Source organism: Physeter macrocephalus, chromosome 8 (assembly GCF_002837175.3).
Source record: "Physeter macrocephalus isolate SW-GA chromosome 8, ASM283717v5, whole genome shotgun sequence".
Classification (NCBI taxonomy): domain Eukaryota; kingdom Metazoa; phylum Chordata; class Mammalia; order Artiodactyla; family Physeteridae; genus Physeter; species Physeter macrocephalus.
Window position 1 is genome coordinate 108042121 of NC_041221.1, and position 21438 is coordinate 108063558.

Consider the following 21438-nt stretch of genomic DNA (forward strand, 5'->3'; position numbering starts at 1 on the left):
AAACCTTAGTCTACTCATTCTAGTCTTAGACTCATCTGTTGAAAGTAGATTTACTTGTCTGCTTTCTTGTTCAGTTTTCATTACTCAAAGCAAAAATCCAGCATTCCATGTAAAAGAGTCTGGCCAGACATGAACCAACCTGACAGTATACTCCTTCAGGTGGCAGAAAAGTTATCTCAGAGCCCCCCATAGACTGCTGACTACCTACCTCAGATGGCCCTGGACATGGCCCTTTTTCACTTACTCTGATTTTCATCTTTCCACACTGACCATTTCATATCTTTTCTACTCTTTTCAGCCAGTGGACTCACCATCCACTCTGTAGAGAGAACAGCCATTCGTAGGGCTCTCTGTTCTAGATACCAAGCATCTACTCCCACCTTGTCCTTCTTCCCTTGTGTTACCTTTCTTTCCTCGTAGCCCAGTCCCTCCAGTGTCCTTGGAACTGACCCCAGTCTCCCTCCTGAGGATCCTTTTGTTAATCATCCTCCCTCCTTTCCTGTCCCTGCTCCTCATAGCCTTTCAGTTGGCTTTTAAATGCTCTTCGTTTTCTTTCATGAAAAACAAAAACAAAAAACAGCCCTCACTCAGACTCTCATTTCCGTTTCCCCTACACTATCTCCTCTACCCCACTGAGCCAGAGCTGATGAGGTGAGTTTGTGTCCTCACCTCCCTCTCACACTCAGTTCATTTCAGTCTGGTTTGAGCCCCCATCATACGCTCTTGCCAGTGTCACTAGATCCAGTGGATGTTTTCGGTCATCATCTTACTTCACCTTTCAATAGCATGTGACACTGACCATTGTCATATCCTAAAACACTGCCTAGCGAGGGCTTCCATGGTGCCCTACTTACTTGGTTTTCCTCCTGCCTCTGGGGTAGTTCTTTCTCTGTCTCTCTCATAGCTCTTTATTCAGCCATTAAATATTAGAGCCCTCAAGGCTCGGCCCCACGCCTTTTCCTTTTCTCATTTTGTACGGTCTTCCTCTGCATCAAGTGGAACCCAGAAATACAAGCCCTCAGCTTCGGTTTCACCTCTCACCTCCAGACCCATCTATCTGGTTGCTTCCTGGCATTTCTTTCTACATTTTTAAGGGCATTTCAAGCTCGACATATCCAATATCATTCTTGTGATCTCTCCCCCACACCTGGCCCTTTTCCAGTGTTCCCTCTCTTAACTAGCACCACCTTCCATCCAGTCCAGATGCCTAGGAGTCATCTCTGATAGACACTTCTCCTTTGCTTGCTCTTTTCTCACAGCAGAGTCATCACCAGTGCTTGGCTATCTCATTGCCTAAATATTTCAAATCTATGAACTTGATTACTTCAGCATCTCGAATCTAAACTAACATCATGTGTTTCCTGGAGGTAGCCTATACACATCCACTCCTGTCTCTTCTTTCTGCCATATCTGTTTTTAACCCAGTAAGCAGTGTTTTTTTTTTCAAAACCATATCTGTCCTCCCTGTGCCCTGCTTAACCCCACTATGTCTTCTCATTGCTCTCAGTATAAAAGCCAAATCCTTACCATAGCCCACAGATCTCCTCGTGGTATGGACCCTGCCTGTCCCCCATCCTCATCTACATGGCTTTCCCTGTTTCTGCTCTGGGCCAGCTGGTTTTTCTTTCAGTCATAAGTACTTCCCATGCACCCAGCCCTCACAGCACCTTTGCGCACGCCTTTCAATCTGTCTGCCCAGCGACTCTTAGTAATAGTTCAGATCAGAGCCTACTTCATCAGCTGCTTCGGCTTGACCAGGTCAAATGCCCTTCTGCGCTCCCTCAGAACCATGCATCTCTCCTTTGTGTTTGTGTGATTATGTGATCATTGTTTTTCTCCTCTTTTGGACCGTAAACTCACTGGGAGTAGGGGTTATGTCTCTATCTGCTTCTAGGATTATTCCTAGCAGAGCAAGCACCCAGTGTATGTTTTGTGAATGAATACACAAATGCACAAATGAATGAGCTGTGATAGCACATTGCACCACTGTATTTATCGAAATTACTGCTTACTGCCTTGTCACCATATGCATGTTCTATTCCCCCTACTAGATTCTAGGGACTTGTCTACTTCATTTGCATGTGCCCCACAGGGCCTCCTTGCCTGTGGTAGGCATTCTATAAATAAAATAGTAGTTGATTGAATGAAATGGCAACAGATAATTAAGGCAAAGAATTCTCCCAGTATTTAGAATCTTTTAGGAAAAGATTTTAATATCCATTTTAGATGTCAAGATTTATACCAGTTCTTGAGACTCGTGGTTTAAATCAATTACTGATAAGATAGCTTAGTTTTAGGATTAAAACTTTATATAAAAATCATTGTCTGAGTGCTGGCAGCTACTATCTTTTGCTCCTTCTGAAATGTTTCTTGCTTTGACGATTTTTCTCTCTATAGACACTAATTTACAAAACTTCTGTTAACTATGGCAATAAAAATGTTCATGTCAGATCTATAAAGCTTTCACTTAGAAGTTAAATAATTTGTTTACTCTCATTCAGAACTCTTTGGGTAGTAATTGATTTAAATTTGATTCAAAGTTTTTATAATCCTGTGTTGGTTAAATTTTTCTTTTGCTCAACTATAGATTCTTGGGCTTAAATCAATAGTTTCTTTTAAATAAGAAATGAACGAGAGAAGAGAAAATACATTTTAATTTCTAGTGAAATTGATTAAAAAGACATTTGATTAAGAAATGTTAATATGTCATCATGTAACTTAAATTTTCTAGAAAGTGTCTTTATTTTCAACTCAGACTTATGACTGAAATATCAATGGTAGAAACTGAGGTGGGGAGACACTCCCTGGAAGGGAACGCATTTTAGTGGGAAGCTTTGAGCCTCAGGGGAATAATCCTGGATGACTAAATGAAAGCATCCTGTTCTTAAGCGTTCTGCAGAGAGGCAGTGAGAACAAGACTGGAATGATAAATAATCACTGGTATAAATGCCCAGTGGAGCGCTGTGGCTGTGTGAGGTTGACTGTCATCCATGGGAATAACGCTCAAGGCTCAGCAGAAGTGGAAAATAGGACCTGTCTTATCAGCAATACTCTTCAGGGTTTGTTTCTTTGACCCTTACTTCCTACCCCCTTTCTGCTGGCGACTAGTATAATAGTAAAGGGGGCGTTGAACTAGGAAGTGTTCATGTGTTACAACTGGGTCATTTTACCTCTGGATATCAGTTCTTTACATATAAGGAGAGGAAGTTGGAGAGATCAGGTAAAAACTCAAATGCTGACAGGGCTCAGGGAAGTGATGGCGTGAGGGAGGTTGGTCAGGTTTGAGGGCAAATGCTTACATTAGGTGACCAGAGGGTCTGTGGTGAACATGAGGATGGACACATCCCACTTAGGAGCCACAGCTCAGCCCTAGATGATGTTTCCACATGAGAATGTGGGGACCCAGTGTGACTTCATTTTCAAGTGTTTGGGGTAAAAAAAACAGTTATCTGTTTGGGGGAGTTTTTGTTATTATTGTTGTGTTGATGATTTTAATGTGAAATCTCTTGGATTTTTTTCTTTTTTTGAGAGGTGGCTGAAAAACAAACATCTTTTTAATACCATACAGAGCTACCAAAACATGTCTAATAGGCCAGCTTGGCCCATATACTACTAGGCTTCAGCTCTGTGCTAAATGGTATTTATCTGTAAATCTTACAGGTCTACATATTTTCATTCATTCTCTCTCCTTCTCCCTCTTTGTCTTTTTACCCCATCCTTCCCCCTACAGTAATTTTCTCTCTTTCATTTATATTGCATTGCTTGTTAATGTAATAATTAATAAATTAATCATCAACAAACATTTATCAAGTACTCACCGTGTGTCAGGTCATTCTGAATAAACAAAGGTGGCTAAAAAAATGATCTTTTTCTTAATAATTTAGCAGGTTTTGATATAGACGAAATGGAAACCTGTGATGTTTAGGAATCAGAGAACTCAACTGGGCTTAATGAAGGGCACAAAGGAGGCTGGCAAGAAGTTCTGACTTATGAAATAAGGGCTGAAACCCAATAGAGAAGATCTCAACTTCATGTGGTTTGGATCAGAATGTGCTAGAAACTCTTTTTAATGTTGAACAGGATGCAGGGAGAAAACCAGACCTGTACAGTCTGAAACCTTCCAACCTACAAGAAACCAAATAATGTTTAGTGTATTAGTTACTATAAGGCTGGGAAATTCATTTATAGCTTAAATGAACATGTAAAATTTCCTATAGCAAATATATTTTATAAACTTTGGGTTTATCATCAGGGTTATGGTTAAAAGATTAGTGATAGCTCCCCAGTTAAATATCTTGCTAGCGTCTGAAACCTTCCAACCTACAAGAAACCAAATAATGTTTAGAGTAGTGTATTAGTTACTATAAGGCTGGGAAATTCATTTATAGCTTAAATGAACATGTAAAATTTCCTATAGCAAATATATTTTATAAACTTTGGGTTTATCATCAGGGTTATGGTTAAAAGATTAGTGATAGCTCCCCAGTTAAATATCTTGCTAGCCCCTTACTGCTATAAATATGTTCAGAGAGTGTGTGAATGATGGCGCTCTCCCTGAGACTTTGCCACATCTGACTTGGTCAGCGTCCAGCAGTGTTACTTGTTCAAGGAGCTCTTCTGACACCGAACCACAACTCTTATATAAACTTCTCTTCTTTATCTTGCTTAGGAGACAATAAATAGCACAGTTCTTGATGCTGAAAGTGCTTACATTCATGACATTGTCTCATTTGACAAGACTTTTCATTAACATGTTTTCGAGTCTGCATCTTGGTTTTTTTAATCCCAAACAAGTTAAAGGGTGAGGCTTATACTTTTGATTCCAAAGGGAGCTTTGTTTCTTCTAAAAGGTTGGGAGGATGTCTGGGGTGGCAGTTCCTAGCACAGGTCAACAGAGCGGTGTGGGACTGACTATGTGACATTCACCTGGGGAGCTTTTAACTTTACCTTCCCAGGGTCCCACCCCAGGAGGTTCTGATTCAATAGATTTGGGTTCGGGTCCAGGGATCTATGTTTTCTAAAAGTTCCCCAAGTGATTCTGATGTATGGTCAATGTGGGGGAAGCACTGAAGGTCAGAACTGATTTGGGTTTGGAGGAATAGTAAATATGCACATCACTGCTACTAAGGTATAGATAATCTATCAAGAAGTACCCTACCTACTCACTGAAGCATCCAAGGATTCCTCCAAGAGCATAGGACAAAGCCAGAAAGTTTTTTCTGAATGTTTCTTGACCTAGAGGGGACTTAATGCCTCCAGAATCTGATAAGGCAGGTGTTTTCCTGCCTTTAAAAGCTTTTATCTTTTATTACTCAAAAGTGATTTTGTCAGCAATCCTGACCTAAATTATGAAGTCCTTTGATCTTTGAGTACATTTAAAGCTTCTTGTTGAAAATGTTCCCTCTCTCTTCATGCTATTCTACAAGCTGCATTAAATTTCAATATTGTTGAAGAATATTATTTTATATGCTTTATTTAATCTTTCCTTAAAAAAAAGGAATGTGGAATGGATAAAATTTTTTAACAACTCTTTTTATACCTAATATTTTTTGTCAGTATCTTAATATTGTGTCCCTCTGTTGCCTTTAAAAAATTTTCTTTTCTCTCTTCATAGTCTGAATTGTAATGATATCTACAGTTTGCTGCTGGCAAGATGCTCCTCACTCTTTGCTAACACCCTCTGTTCAATGCTAATCTGACATTCTGAATTTTAAGCTCTGTATCTTCTGTAAATCTTATCTTTTCTCACAGATAAGTAGCCAAACCTTTTATTTGAGCCCTCTATTAAAAAAATGCAAAATCAGAAGATATCAGTGAAATAGTCATTTCAAAAAATAAGATATAAAATTAAATTTTCTCTAAATGTTGCTGGTGATCAAAAGACCTTTCTACATAAATTATGTTTTCTTCTTAGTGCTTTTCTGTGTCTGCTGTTACACCTTAGGCATTATTGGTTAAGGTTCTACTTAGTCATTGATTTAATTAATTGTGTATGTCATCTACCATATGTATATCCCTAGTTCTGGTAGATTTACTTAATGTTTGAACATGCTGAAATACTTGTCTATAAGCATACACCATAGCAAAGACTAAAGTATTTTTAAATTATACTGAATAATTGTGTACCATGTAAATGTGTGATAACTATTCTATAACACATATAGTAGTTCCTATTTTTGGAATAAAGTGAAGCAACTGACAATGATTTTACCAAATTTAAAGAAAACAGATGATCTAGTTATGCTACCTGTGTTATTTTAAAGACTTATTTATTTTTGAGTTTTTTTTTTTTAAATCCTATCATTGGGTAACATTTATAAAACATAACTTTGGATCAATACATAACTTTACAGTCTAGTTAAGTGTATAAATGAAACCATAAGAAGATGATGGGTAAAACCTGACGGAGAAGAGATAGCATTTGATGATGTATAAGATATATGAACATCCCAACCCATCTACTGTAAGAGTTTTATGGTAGGTTGAGAAAGAATTTTCATCAAAAGTTATACCTTGTCCTAGAATGTTTGTGGAGAATGTTGTCAGGATTTTTAGTTTTAAAGCAATGGAAAAGAGATATTTCTCAACATGGGAGTTAAGTGGACACTGTTTGTTTTCTTAGAACTGAACTTGGTAATCTGCTGTGCATTGTCTAAGACTTATTTATAAAATATAGTGAAATCAAAGTATAAATATATTTGTATATTTTTTTCCTGTTTAAGCCCTGTCTGATAATTCAATTAATACTGTAAGAACTGCAAATATATAACTCTTAAGCATTTTTGTTTTTTCTTGATAGGAAGAAGAAAAGAAGTCGGTCAGTTATCCTTCCCTCCTTAGCCACATAACTTCTTCTTTCCTGAATCATCCTATCTTTCCAATGACAGAAAAGGTTCCTGTACCTACCCTTCAGCTGCTGGGTGAATTCTCTCCATTAATGTCATCTTTGCCTTGTGACATTCATCTGGTTAATCTGAGGACGATACAGTCAAAGGTATATCCCAAAATATATCTATAAAAAATTACTTTTTGTAGTATACTTGGTGTAAGGAGTTGGGAGGAATAAAACTGTAAATTTTACTCTGCTTCAAAGAATGATTAAGAGGACTTCACCTTTAGGCAACATCATTATACCTTTCATTTGACTGTTGCTCTGTAGTTTAGAGTGTTTTCTTAGACTGATTTGTTTTATTCTCAGAAAAGTTCTGTGTGGTGAGCAGGTCAGGGAATATCAGCTTCTTTTTACAGATAAGGAAGCTGAGGCTGGCCTGAGGTCACATAATTAGTAGGTGGGAGAACCAGGCCTTAAGTTCAGCCCTACTGGCATTTTCCATTTGTTTCTCCTTATTAGTCAGTGTTTCTCAGGAGTTAGAGAAACAGAAAGTATAGTGTGTGATTATTTCTATACCAGAGGCTTTGTACATTTGTGTCTTTTCTCCTAAAAATAAAAAAAAATCCTAAAAAACCCCAAATCTTTGCATTGAGAATCCAGCTATGTAGGTGAGATATAAAAACACATCAGAGGAAGAAACAAGGGAAGATTTTATTAGGTATGGAATTTTAACACAGTTTGATTGCTTGAGTTTACCTATATGCCTACTTTTAAAGTCAGAGACTGCATTTGAAAAGAAGAAAAGATGAGAGGTTTGACATCATTTTTATGTTTTGTAAAGCTGTTTCATCTTGTGGATTGACATCCACGTAGCCGGAAATAGCGAGTGATTATGGATTCTGTAGGAAATGTCTTATAATAAATGGCCTGAGTGCAAAAAGAAGAGTGTTCATGTTGGAAGAGAGTGTAAGAGGAAAAAAATGTTTAGCTCGAGAACAAAGAACTGAAGAGAACCAAACAAAGGAAGGATCGATGCCTACAAATTTGGACATTTAGGGCTTTAAAACTATATGTCCAAGATAGGGAACTTACGCCTGACTATGTAGGAAAATACATGTGTCTAATAATAATGAATACAAGTGAACGTTAGAGGCCTATGTGTGTATCTCTGTGTCAAAAGGGCTTGTTTGATCACGTGAGTGAACTTCAGGATTTATTTCATGCCTGCTACATGCCAGTTATTGCTAAAGGCACTGGGGTATAGTCATGGACTAAACAGACAAGAGCCCCTGCCTTTCTGAAGCTTAGATTCTAGTGAGAGGAGAAAAATAATTAAAGATGAAAAAATAAGAGAAACATATGTTAGATGATGATAAGTGTTATAATGAAGGGGAAGAAGGAGGGAAGGGCAGTTTTAGAAGGTGATTTGAATAGCGTGGTTGGAGAAGGCCTTGCAGAAAAGGTGATAATGGAGTAAAAATCTGAAGGAGGTCAGGGAATAAGAAACTCACGCAGATTTCTGAGGGTAGAGTGGTCGGGGAGAATTAGGAGCAAGTGAAAGGCCTGAAGGCAGGAGATGCTGGTCAGAATGGAAGAGCCATGAAACCTGGGCTGTTCTTTGATTCCTTGCTATATCCCCCTGCGAGAACAGAGCCTGCACCTAGTAGGGGATCGGTAACAGTTTGTTGGACAAGTGGATCTTGTGAGCGTTCTCTCTCGGATTCTGCTATGGTCTTTTGTGGGTCTACTTTTTGACTCAGGGAAAGAACGCACTAGAGATGGACAGCCTCCCTGAGGTAACCTGTCATTCATTCATGGGCTAAAGAGAATGAAAGGATAGGGTGGAGACACCAGACTCTGAGCCTCAGGCTGCCACCTCGGGGTATGGATGGTAGAGGACATTAGCCAGCTGAGGGATCCAGGGGCTTCTGGGGTCCGTGGCGGCCATGGAGAAGTTTTAGCCTCACTTTTAGATGACTCTTTCCCATGATTATTTTCTGGAAGCAGCACCAGCTGACTCTAGAATCGGTGAGTGTAGGGTTTTACCCTCCAAGGTTTTCGCTTGTTTTCCAGATCACCTCTTTTCTGTGATTACCTCTTCCTCTCATTCTTCCTGCTGTTGGCTAGCTTCCTGTGATACAAATCTAATAACTTTCGGGATTAAAAATCCCATTGCCTACAAAGTTGATTTAGACCCCTGGGCATTCAGTCTCTCTGCAGACTGGCCTTGCTGGCTGTAGCCACTTGGCTTCCCATTGGCCTTCTCACCTTTGGAAGGTGAACCACCTTCACTCCCTGCTGGCTGTGTGACTGCTGACTCAGCTACCATTTATAAAATGGGCCTGATATCAGATATGCCCGTTTCAGGTCTAGTATGAGAAACAGATGAAATAGTGCTGTGAGAGCCCTTTGAAAACAGAAGTGCTTTGTAGACATACATTGTTATCCTGATGATGCTTACAGTACGTGCCAACGCAGGTGCAAACTGGAGTTTTAGCAGAGGGAATAAAAGCAACGTAACAATTTGACCAGGAAGAATAAAGAGTGAAATGCCTAACCATAGTCATAGGTTAATGCCTAACACGTGATCAGAACTAAATATTTGGGGCTTTTTTGCATTATTATAAATTGGTGCCAGTTCTCTGTTAGTCTTTGACTCTTAGCACGTATTTCTAACAGTTGTTCAAAAACTTACCAGTACAATTATACTCCAGTAAAGATGTAAAAAAATAAATAAAAAAATAATAAAATTGCAGGGGGAAAAGAAAAAAACTTACCAGTAATCCGAAGGGATACTTTAAAGAACTGCTCTCTGTCCCCTAACCTCTGATAATAGGAAAGTAATCATTGAAGGAAGCTACTGTAGGTATTCATTCAAAGAAAGCTTGATACTTAAAAGGTGTCAAGTGTAATTCCATGATTATACTAAAAGAAAGACAAAAATAACTCAATCCAGAAGCCAGAGCTAATCATTTTGGATTGTGTTCTTGTTTTTTTGTGTGCTGGCAGCTTCCAGCATACAATAATAAGTTGTTCATTTAGAGACTGCAGTGCATTTTTCCCATTGAAATTATGTAAACAGAGGTGTTGGCTGCTTCCAAGCAAGACTAGAGGTCTACATTGGCCTATATCTAAGTAAGCATTTTCCTAACCATCACCTCACAGTATTTCCATCAGAAAAATGTCTGAGGACCCCCTTGACATGATAAGGGCACATCTGTCTTCCTTTCTGACCTCCCCCATCAGCTGCATAACAAAGGACGCCTCTGCTTGCCCATGCCCAGGCTGCTGTCTGAAGGTTCCTCAGTTCTAAGCCTCAGTCTCCTTCACTCCTTGTGGAGAAAGGGGTTATGGGCTCAAGCAGTAGTGAGAGAAGCAAGGTGGGGGCTGGAGGTTTGCTAACGACTGAGCTGGTTCAGCATTTCGAGCTATCATTCTCCGAGTCACTGTGTCCAGATCACACTGAGGAGATTTTTACAAGAAGAGACTTACAAATTCCCTCATCTCTGAGATTCTGATTCTGTAGGTCTGGTGTGGAGAGCTTAGGAATCAGTAATTTTTAATAACTTTCCTCATGATTCTAGAAATTGCTGAGTTATCACCATTGGCTAAATTAGGAAAGTAAGGGTTAGAGAAATTAAATGATTAAAATTAAACTACCCAGCAGTAAATGTCAGAATCAGGAGCCACATCCAGGTCTTCTGAACCTGGGTGCTGAACGTAGCCTCAGAGGGTGGTATTTGACCTTTTAAGACTTACTAAATCTGTTCTCAAAGTCCAGTTTCTCAGGAAAAAAAAAAAAAAAAGGTCCAGTTTTTCAGAAATTGTTCTATATTGGTAGATGAGTTTATTTTTACATAGGCATCTCTTGCTTTTCTAGTTTATAAATTTTTTTGGAAAAAAATTACATGTCATATATTTGTAGTCAGGTGAAGAGGAAAACAAACATCTCTTAAAACCCTGCCTCATAGCTGTATGGCCCAGCATGCTCCAGCCCCTGTCTAGGAATTTTATTTTTTTATTTTTTAGATGTTGGGGGTAGGAGTTTATTAATTAATTAGTTAATTTTTGCTGTGTTGGGTCTTCGTTTCTGTGCGAGGGCTTTCTCTAGTTGTGGCAAGCGGGGGCCACTCTTCATCGTGGTGCGCGGGCCTCTCACCATCACGGCCTCTCTTGCTGCAGAGCACAGGCTCCAGACACGCAGGCTCAGTAGTTGTGGCTCACGGGCCTAGTTGCTCCGTGGCATGTGGGATCCTCCCAGACCAGGGCTCGAACCCATGTCCCCTGCATTAGCAGGCAGATTCTCAACCACTGCGCCACCAGGGAAGCCCCCTGTCTAGGAATTTAAATGTTAGCCTTCTCATCCTATATGCCTGGCCTCCAACTCTCTTCTCTTTATCACCCTCTTTTCTTGCACTGTCAACGGTTTGAGATACAAAAAGAAACTTCTATAAAGATTTGAAAACTGGGGAATAAGAGTACCACTCAAGTGCACTAAACGGGAAAACCATGTCATCGGGAAAGGGTAATGATTTAGGGAGAAGAGAGCCTTGGTAGAGAGGATGCTTGGAGAATCTCATGGGAGGATGGATCATGGGTCAGGCCACAGTGAAAGATTCATCCTGGAATGCTGACATTCCAGAGATGAGGAGGAACTTGATTAAGCTGTTCAGCTAGGCTTCATGGAGCCATTCTGCCTTGATATTTTGAACAATGATATCTGTTTTAACTTTTTTTGCAGATTGTTTCCACTGCTTTTATGTTTAGATATATTTTTATTTAATTATTTTTAGATATATATCTTTATATCTATACTCTCTATCTATAGCTATGTATTACATTTAACTCTTCACTCTGTATGGAATTTATTTTGATTGGTGCTTAACTGTTTCTAACAAATAGTTAACCAGTCATTTCAACATCAGCACCACTTACTGAATAAGATTTTCTCTCTCAACTTATTTATACCACCCCCTCCTTTTCTTGTAAGAGGCAGTTTAAGGTTTTACTTTATTTTGCCCTTCTTATAAGAATTGATTGGTGCTTTATTGATCTCCCTAGCTCTGGAAAGGTGAAAATTGTGGGGAAAAATGTCCTTTGTTGTACATATCTGAGAACAACTATTCACTTTCCCCTTTCTTTCTGTCATGCTATCTTGTTGATTAAAACAGGATAACTGTTATTGACATTTTAATGAGTGCCCTGGAAAATGAATTTCTACTGGTTATTTCCTGTCTCAGGACTTATAAACACAGTGTGAGATTTTCTAACCTTCCCAGCTGCCAGAATGCACTGAAATATGAGTGTTGTTTGGCATTTTCAAAGAATCTGGGCGAGTTGAAGTAATTTTCCCACCAGGTATTTAGCTTTGCCTTTGTCTGTGTACAACTTACACATCCTCTGAGAAGGGTGGGGTCACATTCTTCTTGGAGAATCTGGTCAAAGTTATGACCCGTCTCTTCCTCAGAAAACAACGTGTGTACATATGCTGTTTACCACGGTTTCCAGGCGTTACAGATTTGTGACCCTCACTTTTCTAAGGAGCAAATCCAGCTTCTTTGTGTGTGAGTGCGAGTAGCTCAGCTCTCACATTTTGCAGAGTTCTCATCCACCTCAGGAGAGGAACATTTGGCTCTTTTCTTAGAAGAGACTGTCATATGTGTGTGTAATTTTCAGAGTGACTTTAAATCCTGCTTCAAAATGGGATGAGTGGATAGGTGGGAGGGTTGTAGATGGATAGAAATGATAGTTTCTAAACCTTTCTTTCTGAATATGTTTTGGTAAATCATGGTTTTAGCTCTATTGGAACCATTAATGAATACTCTCTTTCTCCAGCCTCGGATCAGAGGGGTGATCTCCTTTAGTTGATAGCCTTTCATTATATTAAGTCAAAAGCAATCCTCCTCTTTGCCCTCCAAGCTAAGTATCTCTGAGCATGGATCCACAGCTAGAGCAAAGGCAGGAGAATGTAGTTGTGAAAGTACAGACTTGGGAGTCAGACCACCTAGGTTTGAGTGCATTCCCTGTACTTGCTGGCTGGGTGTCTTAGAGCAAATCTCTTAATTCTCTGAGTCCCAGTTTCCTCACGAGTAACAAGGCAATGGTAATAGTACCCACCTTAGAGATGTCCTGAGAGGATTAAATGAGTTGATGTTTGTAAAGCATTTAGAGTAGCATCTGGCATGTAGTAAGCACTAAGTGCTTGACAAATAAAGGTTCTCAACTGCGATCATTCAGTCATAAGCAGTTGTGATTGTTACTAATAATGAAGTGAAAATCTTGGCACTGTTATTTTTATAAATTGGAGAAGTTTGAAGTGTATTGCCAAAGTAAATCTTGATGTCACTGTGATGTGTATTCCTTATATAGTTTATTACTGATTCCTCAGATTTTCCAAAACAATGTACCTAAAAGTGTCTCCATGCCAGGCATTACCGAGTGCTTTACGTGAGCCTTATTTAGCTCTTACGGCAGCACTGTGGAAGTAGGCATTATTTGGGCCCCATTGTGTGGAAGAGAAAACTGACTGACCTAGGGATGGGGTAACTTTCCAGGTCACACAGCCAGTAAGCGGCGGTGCTGAGAGCCACACCACAGCGAGCCTGACTCCAGATCTCCCTACTCAGAACCTTATACTGCCTGGGAAGACGAGGGGAGCACTAGTGCTAAAAATGTTAGGGAACACACTGCCTGTTTTCTTCTTGTCTACTCAGTAATGATGGGACACCCGTAGAAGGGTTCACCAGCCGTTGATGGGGAAAGGTCATGAAGGGCCGTTGTAGAGTCATTAGTGATAATTGCACTTTGAGTATGAGAGGGAATGTTTTGTGACAGGGGTGTTGCTGTACCTTTAAAGAGAGCAATACACCTTGTATATCACCTCAGCTACTTCAAAGGTTGTTGCAAGATGAAATGAGTTAATCCATGAAAAGCATTCTGTACACGACTGGCACACAGCAGGTGCTCAATAAGTGTTAGCTGCAGTTACTGTTATTGTCCTCCCTGTGGTGGATCCTCAAAGGGGTTTGTCATGAGTCTAACCTAGTTCCCTGAATTTTCAGAGGATAGACTCAGTCACTTAACTGGTTCGTGGTGGAACCAAACCTTGCCTCCAGTCTAGCTTTCTCTGAGCCTGATGGCTTCATTTGGTAAGCCAGATCACCTTCCCCCCAAGTCCCCCCAGTTGCTGGAGACATTTCATAGGCCCCCCTTAGTCTGGGAGCTAGATGTTGGTTTATCCCCTGAAATAAGTTCTACAGTGGATTTTCCTGGTGCAACTTGGGAACATCCAAGCAGGGATTCAGTCTCAATGGTGATCTGAACTGTTTTACAAAGACACTTCATTTGAAGCTCACATAGCACAGTGCTTGGTGCAATTTCAAAATTTGTAAGTTTTCTTCCCCACAGCCTCCCCTTCTTTTCTGAGGTCTGGATGCTACTAATGTGTTAATGAATATAAAAACAGGTCTTTCAAAATTTGTTTACTCTTCTGGAGTATATAGTGTGACTACTTGAAGGTATCTGTTTTCCTGTACACATATTCAAGTTAAATTCACAGTTTCCCTACTTTGAAAAACAGTTTTCTTGGAAATAAAATGTCTAGGCAGACTTTGAAACTTAAAAACTGCTGCTTTGCCTCAGGTATTTTTGCTTGAAAACTGATACTTTCATGAATACTTGATTTTTAAAACTTACACAAGATGAATGCCATTTCATTTGGTGTTTTAGTCCTTATGAATAGTGATACAGTTTTGGTTTTTAGAGAAAGTAAAACTTTTCCCATTGGTGAAAATTAATTTTTATGACTTTAATCTCTACTTTTGTATTGTTTGTTTCAATCTCTTATCGAATTCAGTGGCAGAATTCCAAAAGTGTTTCCCTTCCCAATTTTTTGTCACCTTCAGTCTGCTAAATGCCTTACATGTTCATTATTCAAGAACAAATGTGTTGCAGGAATTTTAGCAATGCCTGCTTATCAGTGTTTTTTTAAGGATGGTCTAGTGAGTTAAGATGGCCAGATGCTTTAGGTTAATAGTGATAAGTGCTTTGGGAGTCTAATTAAGAGGGCATCTAATTTGTGAATTTGAATCAGGGTTCCGTTATGATTTTGATGTATAATTGTGGACATATAATTTGGAGCTTCCCTGATTCCTTAGCTACACAGTTATGATGTCAATAAAAGAAATTTGTGAATGAGAAGTTAAATGAGAATATTGTTTAATTTGTAACTGTTATGAAAATAATCACTATTTATTTGATGGATGATGTTGATAGAAACAATAACAATATACTGAGGGCTTCCTCTGCTCCAAACCCTAGGCTAAGTCCTTGTTACGCTATTTCATTTCATCTCTCTCTCTCTCTTTTTTTTTTTTTATGGTAAAGGAAAAACTGTTTTGCTGAAATCAGCAGCTAGTAAATTGCAAAACTAAGATACAGATCTTAGGCTGTCTGACTTCCAGCCCAGATTCTGAACCATTCATTTCTACAGCTTCTTAACTAGCACATTCTGTCCTATAAGCTGGGCTACCTTACATAGTATTTTCAATGGGTTAACGCGCACCATAACTCCATGAAGGAGGTAGACATGCATTAGCTCCATTTTACAGACAAGGAAACTGACATTTAGGAAGAATAAAGGACTATTCGAAGGTTTCACAATTGGCACAACTATTATCCTTCTGTATATAATAAATAAAGGGTTTTCTTATGTGCTCTTTTAGTGCCATTTTGGGACTGTGAAATTGTTTGAAATTTCATTAGAAATCTCTATCATATGATTTCAACCTACTGTGTGTATCATGTGGTCCTGTGATGACTCACAGAATCCCTTAAATGACTTTTTTCTCTCCCTTCAAACAAAATTTCAGCAGTACCACTGCAAAATACCAGTGTAAAATGTCATAAAACAGGTTATTCCAGCCAAGAATCTGAGGTGAGGACAGCTTTAAGTTGTTCAGTCACATTAAAATCAAATCAGTGATGGGAATGCTGGCAGCTATTCAGAAAAGATGTCTCTGTAGCACATTAAAAATTTTATGCCCTAGTAAGGATGATCAAGAACATGGGCATATTCATATCTGTGTCCACAAAAAAGAAAAAGGGACCAATTTCGTCACAGTGTCAGTGCCAAGCAGCACATGACTCTGCTTGGAATAAATATGCATTTCTTAACTTTTCCAAGGATTTTTAATTCAGTATATTTATCATAAACATTTTCCCAGTTTAGAAAACATAAAATTTATTAAATAGTTGTAATTTTAAATATTCAAGGACTTGAAGCATTTGTGACATTGTTACTTAAATGGGTACAAGAAATTTTATTGCAAGAAACTGTATACTGATCCCTGTAGCTGACTTGTCATGTTTAGTATTTTCCTTTTTGCCTGCACAAGAAGAATAGCTTCTGTAATGTGAATTTAAATGATATATCAATGTAATAAATGTGGTTGGCTTAGCAAGTGATAAGCATAACTAATTCAATTTAAATGCCTCTTATATAAAAGTAATGAACCAATACATTAAAGATTAAAAATGTTAATGCAATTAGCAAAAATTAGTATTCAACGAAGAAGCATGTTTCAGTTTTAAGATGGATGATATATGATTAAATGACAAGATAAGGACCAAAGTCAGGTATACTTTATTCAGTTGATGGATTTGTTAAAAATAAATTAAAATAAAATGCTTTATTTGAAGAAACTTTGATAAAACGGTATATAATATGTGGACGAAAGATAACCCACGTCCTCAGGAACTATGGAGGAAACCAAGGCTTGAGTGACTTAACAGGGACTCTTAGAACATAATATCACCTGATTCCTTGTGGGAGGGAGTGTAGCAAGGGGTCGGTGGGGGGCACAGTGAGCATGGAACCTGAATGGAAATGGATTTGCCTGAGTTCACTTTTCAGTAAAATGAGCATTTGTGGTTTGGGGACACTGACATCAATGGTATGCAGTAGTGTCAGTATTTGCCTTCATGTCACCGTGATGTGTTGGCGCTCTGCTCATTTGCAGGTGGATGGCAAGCATTCCAACGAGGCAGCCTTGATCCTTCACAGGAAGGGGTTTGATTGCTGCTTCTCTAGCAGAGACACGGGGCTGCTTTGTTCCACTACCCAGGGAAAGGTGAGCTGAAAGCTTATTTTTGTTTGTTCAGTTAGTATGCTTTGAAATCCTTACTTTGTGCAGATAATCTTGACAGTGAGATGTTTCATTGCCTCTTCGCAGACTCATTCCCCTCAACTTCAAATTAGTTCAAGTTTCCCCATCTTAAGAAAGCCCTTTCTCAACGTTCAGTCTCTTCTCCTTGTCACCATCAAAATGCATAGGCAAACATGTACACGTTTGAAGACAGTGCCCTCATCGATTCTTAGGCCTTCCATTTCCAACCTGCATAGCACCTTCTTCCTGCCCATCCCCCCATTTCCAACTCTCTCGGACATGCTCATGTATGGTCCAGTTCAGCGATGGCAAACCCAAGTCCTACAGGGGCCAAGGCAAGTTTTACAATAACTAAAATGGGGTGCTGGCTTGCAGTATGGGAAGAGAGGGAGCAGTGAGACTGTTGCCAGCGGGATAATTCAACCAGAGACCCCAGGGCAGCTGTACTTAGCTCTAGTCAGTTGTTTCCCCAGGGGAAAGATGCAGGGTTAGATCTTCTGATTAAGCAAGATTTGCATCTGAGTCCACACTCTGCAGACCAAACAGATCCTCAGGCTGACCACTGCTTGGTGGCTGCGCATTTCTGACTTCTCTTCGAGTCAGTCTTGCTGACAGTTCTCATCAGAGAACTCTCCTTGGAAGCAAATGAACCTCCAGTCTTATGCCTGTGGCTCTGAGCTAGCTGTAACTACAAGAAGATGCTTGGGCTGATTCTAGCACACTGGCGGGTCTCCTCCACCAAGTCAGCTCAGGGGACCCAGCTCTTCTCCAAAACCTAATAGATATAGTGTAGACCAGACTCACGTGATTCAGTTCCAGCCCTACAAAATTAGTATGTGCATAGGATCCAAAAAGAAAAGAAAATATAGTAGGGGGGCCTAAATCTGCTTAGATAGATAAGCTTCTGCATTTCTGTTGCCTCACCCTGTATGTGGTTGGTGCTAAGAAAGCACTGATATCTTTGTTTCATTACATTTGCACTCTCCCTTATTAGTGATGATCTGAGAATACTTGCTTGTGAACATTTGTACTCAGACATTAAGGCATTGAGCTTTTAGGGGGTTATACAATCCAGAGAGATATATTAGAGTAACCTGCCAGAAGTGAGGACAGTATTTTCCAAACAACCTCCCCACTCTATAAATGGGACTCACTGACATGGTGGGCCTTCCTTGTGGCAGCCTGTGTCCTATCTCCCGGCTCTTTGGTCACAGGGAAGATGGTGGAGGAGCACCACTGTTAGGGGTAAGTATTGACTGAAAGAGGATATACATGTGTTTAAAGCTTCTTGGCCTATAGATGTCCTTTCTTTTATTGAAAAAATGGCCCCTGCACTTGATGTGTTCTCAAGCAACAGAAAAGGAATCCAGAGCCCATCATCGTCTCCCGTTACAGTTTCCTGTGTCTCCCTCCAGGGTCAGTCTCCACGTTCAAGTATGTAGAGGTGGATTTAATCTACCTCCCCTTCCCCTTCTTTTTCATTAAAAGGGAACTTCAACATACTTTTCACTTTTTCTCCCACTGAATATATAGATGTGCTACTAATCTTTCTTCAAAGTTGTTCTAAACGTGCAATTTTTTTATCATTTACTTTTTAGATATTGGTACAGAAACTTTTTAACAAGTTTACTGTTGTAAGTCTCATACCTTCGTCATTATCCTTGATGCATTCACCTCCAGACGCCCGAAATATAAGTGAGATCAACTTGAGTCCCATGGAAATCAGCACATTCCAAATCCAGCTGAGGTGAACCTGGCTTTCAGATTCAGATTGGGAAGCATTGGCTTTTATACACTTCTTGGTTTGACGTGCAATAAAGAAGCACATTATTTTAGCTTCTGGCTACTGTGAGGACATGAAATCTGTGATTTTTTTTTTTTTTAAACCAGTACATTAAGAGAGGAAAAAAAAAAAAGCCATGCTATAAACTTTTTTTTTTTTTTAAAGTTCCTTCCATGAACTACCATCATCAGTCTGAATTGATGCAACAAACAAAGAAATGTCAAGACAACCTCTCAACAGATTGTATCTCAGGTTAAATGTTAACTAATTATATCTGTGTTGGGGGTTGTGAAGAGATTGTTGTAAGTATTCATGTTGCTGACCCTTTGTTAGTCTTACAAAAATACCCATTTTTACCAAAATGGAATAAAAAGCTGGTGGGTAATAGCTAATGGCCAAAATGGTTGCAATCATTCATACATGTTAGAAAAATTTTGTGTGTTGAAATATGTGGAAATGTGCAATCCATCAACCCTTATACATAGTTGACTATGTGTTTTTCTACCACTTGTACCACTTGACCCCTCCCCTCCTACCCTGTGTAAGTATTTCCAGAAATATCAGATTTTGAATCATTCAGTAGTAGACAAAGAGGCATATTTTCATTACTTGACAGTGTGGGATAGGTGCAATTTATTCCATTGTAACTAAAATAGAAGAAGCAATTCCATAGGTACCATGACCTCTTTTAGGTACCACAAGGTGTCTTTTTACACAGCTCATTTGAATACAGATGTTCTGAGAAGGGGTTTTCTATTTTAAAATTATCGTATCAGAATAAATGTGCCTTATTTTTTTATAAGTCTTGTTAAATCTTTTGGTGTCCATATTATGGTTGGGGGAAGGGAGGAGGCTGGGGGGAGGTGGAGGGGTGGGTACTTTCTATGACACATAAATTGTATAATTTTTGCCTGACAATGCTGGCCACATTCTGATCTGTTTCATTAAATTTGTGGTGATATTTCTTTAAACATTTTGACTATTTGAATGTACTGAGATGTCAGAAAACAAAAGAAGGAAGAAAAATATTGTTAAGTAAAATATGCTGCTGCCAAGGAGACTGCAACGTGAAGCAAGGATTTTGTAACATGCAGAATCCACATGCTGTTTCCATTTCACAGGAGTTCACCATTTTGAAGAGAGAATGCTTTAAAATAGACCCTGTTTTGAAACCCACTTACATGTAGCTCATCATAATTTATCTTATTAAAGAGTATGTTTGTTCAATGAATTCCAGACTTTTGTACATGCTAACCTCAAAGTGAAGCTCTAAACCTATGTGCCATTACAGTACTTTTGATAAAATTTATTTGGGACCATCGTGAACTTGACATTAAAATAAAAGCAACATTAGCACATTTAGAAGATTCAGTTTTAGCATAGAAAGGATTCTTGACTATGTGCACTTCTGAAAATTCTCTTTGTGTTAACTAATAGATTTAGTATTATCTGACTTTAAACTTCCTTTATACCTCCTGCCATTCCAACATCTTCATATAGAAATAAAACACAATTTCTATTTTATCATGTAGTCTGATTATCATCTGGATTTTCAGTCAGGATGCAGCTCCTAAGATTATTGTTATGTTAAATTCATAAACTTCTTTCTCCTTTAATTATTAAGGAAACAATACTAGTGTTGATCAAGATATTACAAGGGAGTAATTTCATGCAATAAACATGTACTGTAAGTTTCCTTCCTCATTTTGGGGGGATAAACAACTTTAAAAAAAAAAGCTTCCTTTTTGTGGACATCTACAGATGTTAGGATTACCAGAAGCAAATCCCAGGAATGAGATCAGTATTTTCGTTGCGTCTTAAATGTAGAACCTTCCTGTAGGACTTCACTGTGTTCTGTGGTTTAAGTGGGTGTGCTTAATTGTTCTGAAATTTCTGATCAATTGAAATAAAAAAATCTTGATGCAATAATAGTGGTTTTGCCACTCCCGGTTGTTTAAGATGGATCTGTCCCGTGTTTGGTTGGGGTCTTATTCATTGTGTGTTGCCACCAGCTGCTCACAGGTAAAGCAGAAATTCTCTTTTACCAGCAAGTTTCTGCTTTTTATTTTTAGAATAAATCATCAGGGAAATGAAGAGAGGATGCTTTTGCTTTGGGTTGTGGTCAAGAACTGATTAAATAATTTAGTGTCCCCGGCACACACTAAAAATCATACACTTCAGTTGTGATCTCAGTGGCATATTTGTTTGCTTATGTTTTATTAGATTTATTATTGCAGATGTTCAGTAGTTCATTACTTTCTCTTATTTTTTTTCTGAAAATTTAATTTGTGGTTATAACTACAGTGTTTGAGAACTCAGCATCCTTGTTTTCTACAAATACTGATTAAAACAAAATGCTGTAAAATGTAAAACATTGTAATTACCTTCCCATGTCTTTGTTGTATTTGTGCTGAAATGTTTTCACATTCCTTTGTCTGGAAGAAATTCTTTGCTTTCATTTTGATTATGTTGCTTACCTTGAAATCAATAGGTTTTGATATTTTCTCTTGGAAGATTTTATATCTTTTTGGGAATATGTAATATATCTAATAAAAGATAAATATTATCATGTACATGGTCCTCTAGAGTAGTTCTTAAGTCCTATTTTGTAAACAAGATATATTAAAACATTTTGAGGGGTAAGGTGGAGGGGTGAG

General features: G+C 38.7%; 1 protein-coding gene across 1 annotated transcript in view; it reads left to right on the forward strand.

Annotated features, from left to right (window-relative positions):
* Positions 1 to 21122, forward strand: part of MAN2A1 (mannosidase alpha class 2A member 1) — a 161164-nt gene extending 140042 nt beyond the window's left edge. Inside the window, exons 20-22 of the mRNA XM_007110943.4 lie at positions 6800 to 6994; positions 16852 to 16962; positions 18597 to 21122. Of these exons, the coding sequence (XP_007111005.1) occupies positions 6800 to 6994; positions 16852 to 16962; positions 18597 to 18749 (459 nt within the window). The 3' untranslated portion in view covers positions 18750 to 21122. The remainder of the gene's footprint in view (positions 1 to 6799; positions 6995 to 16851; positions 16963 to 18596) is intronic.
* The last annotated feature ends 316 nt before the right edge of the window (positions 21123 to 21438 follow it).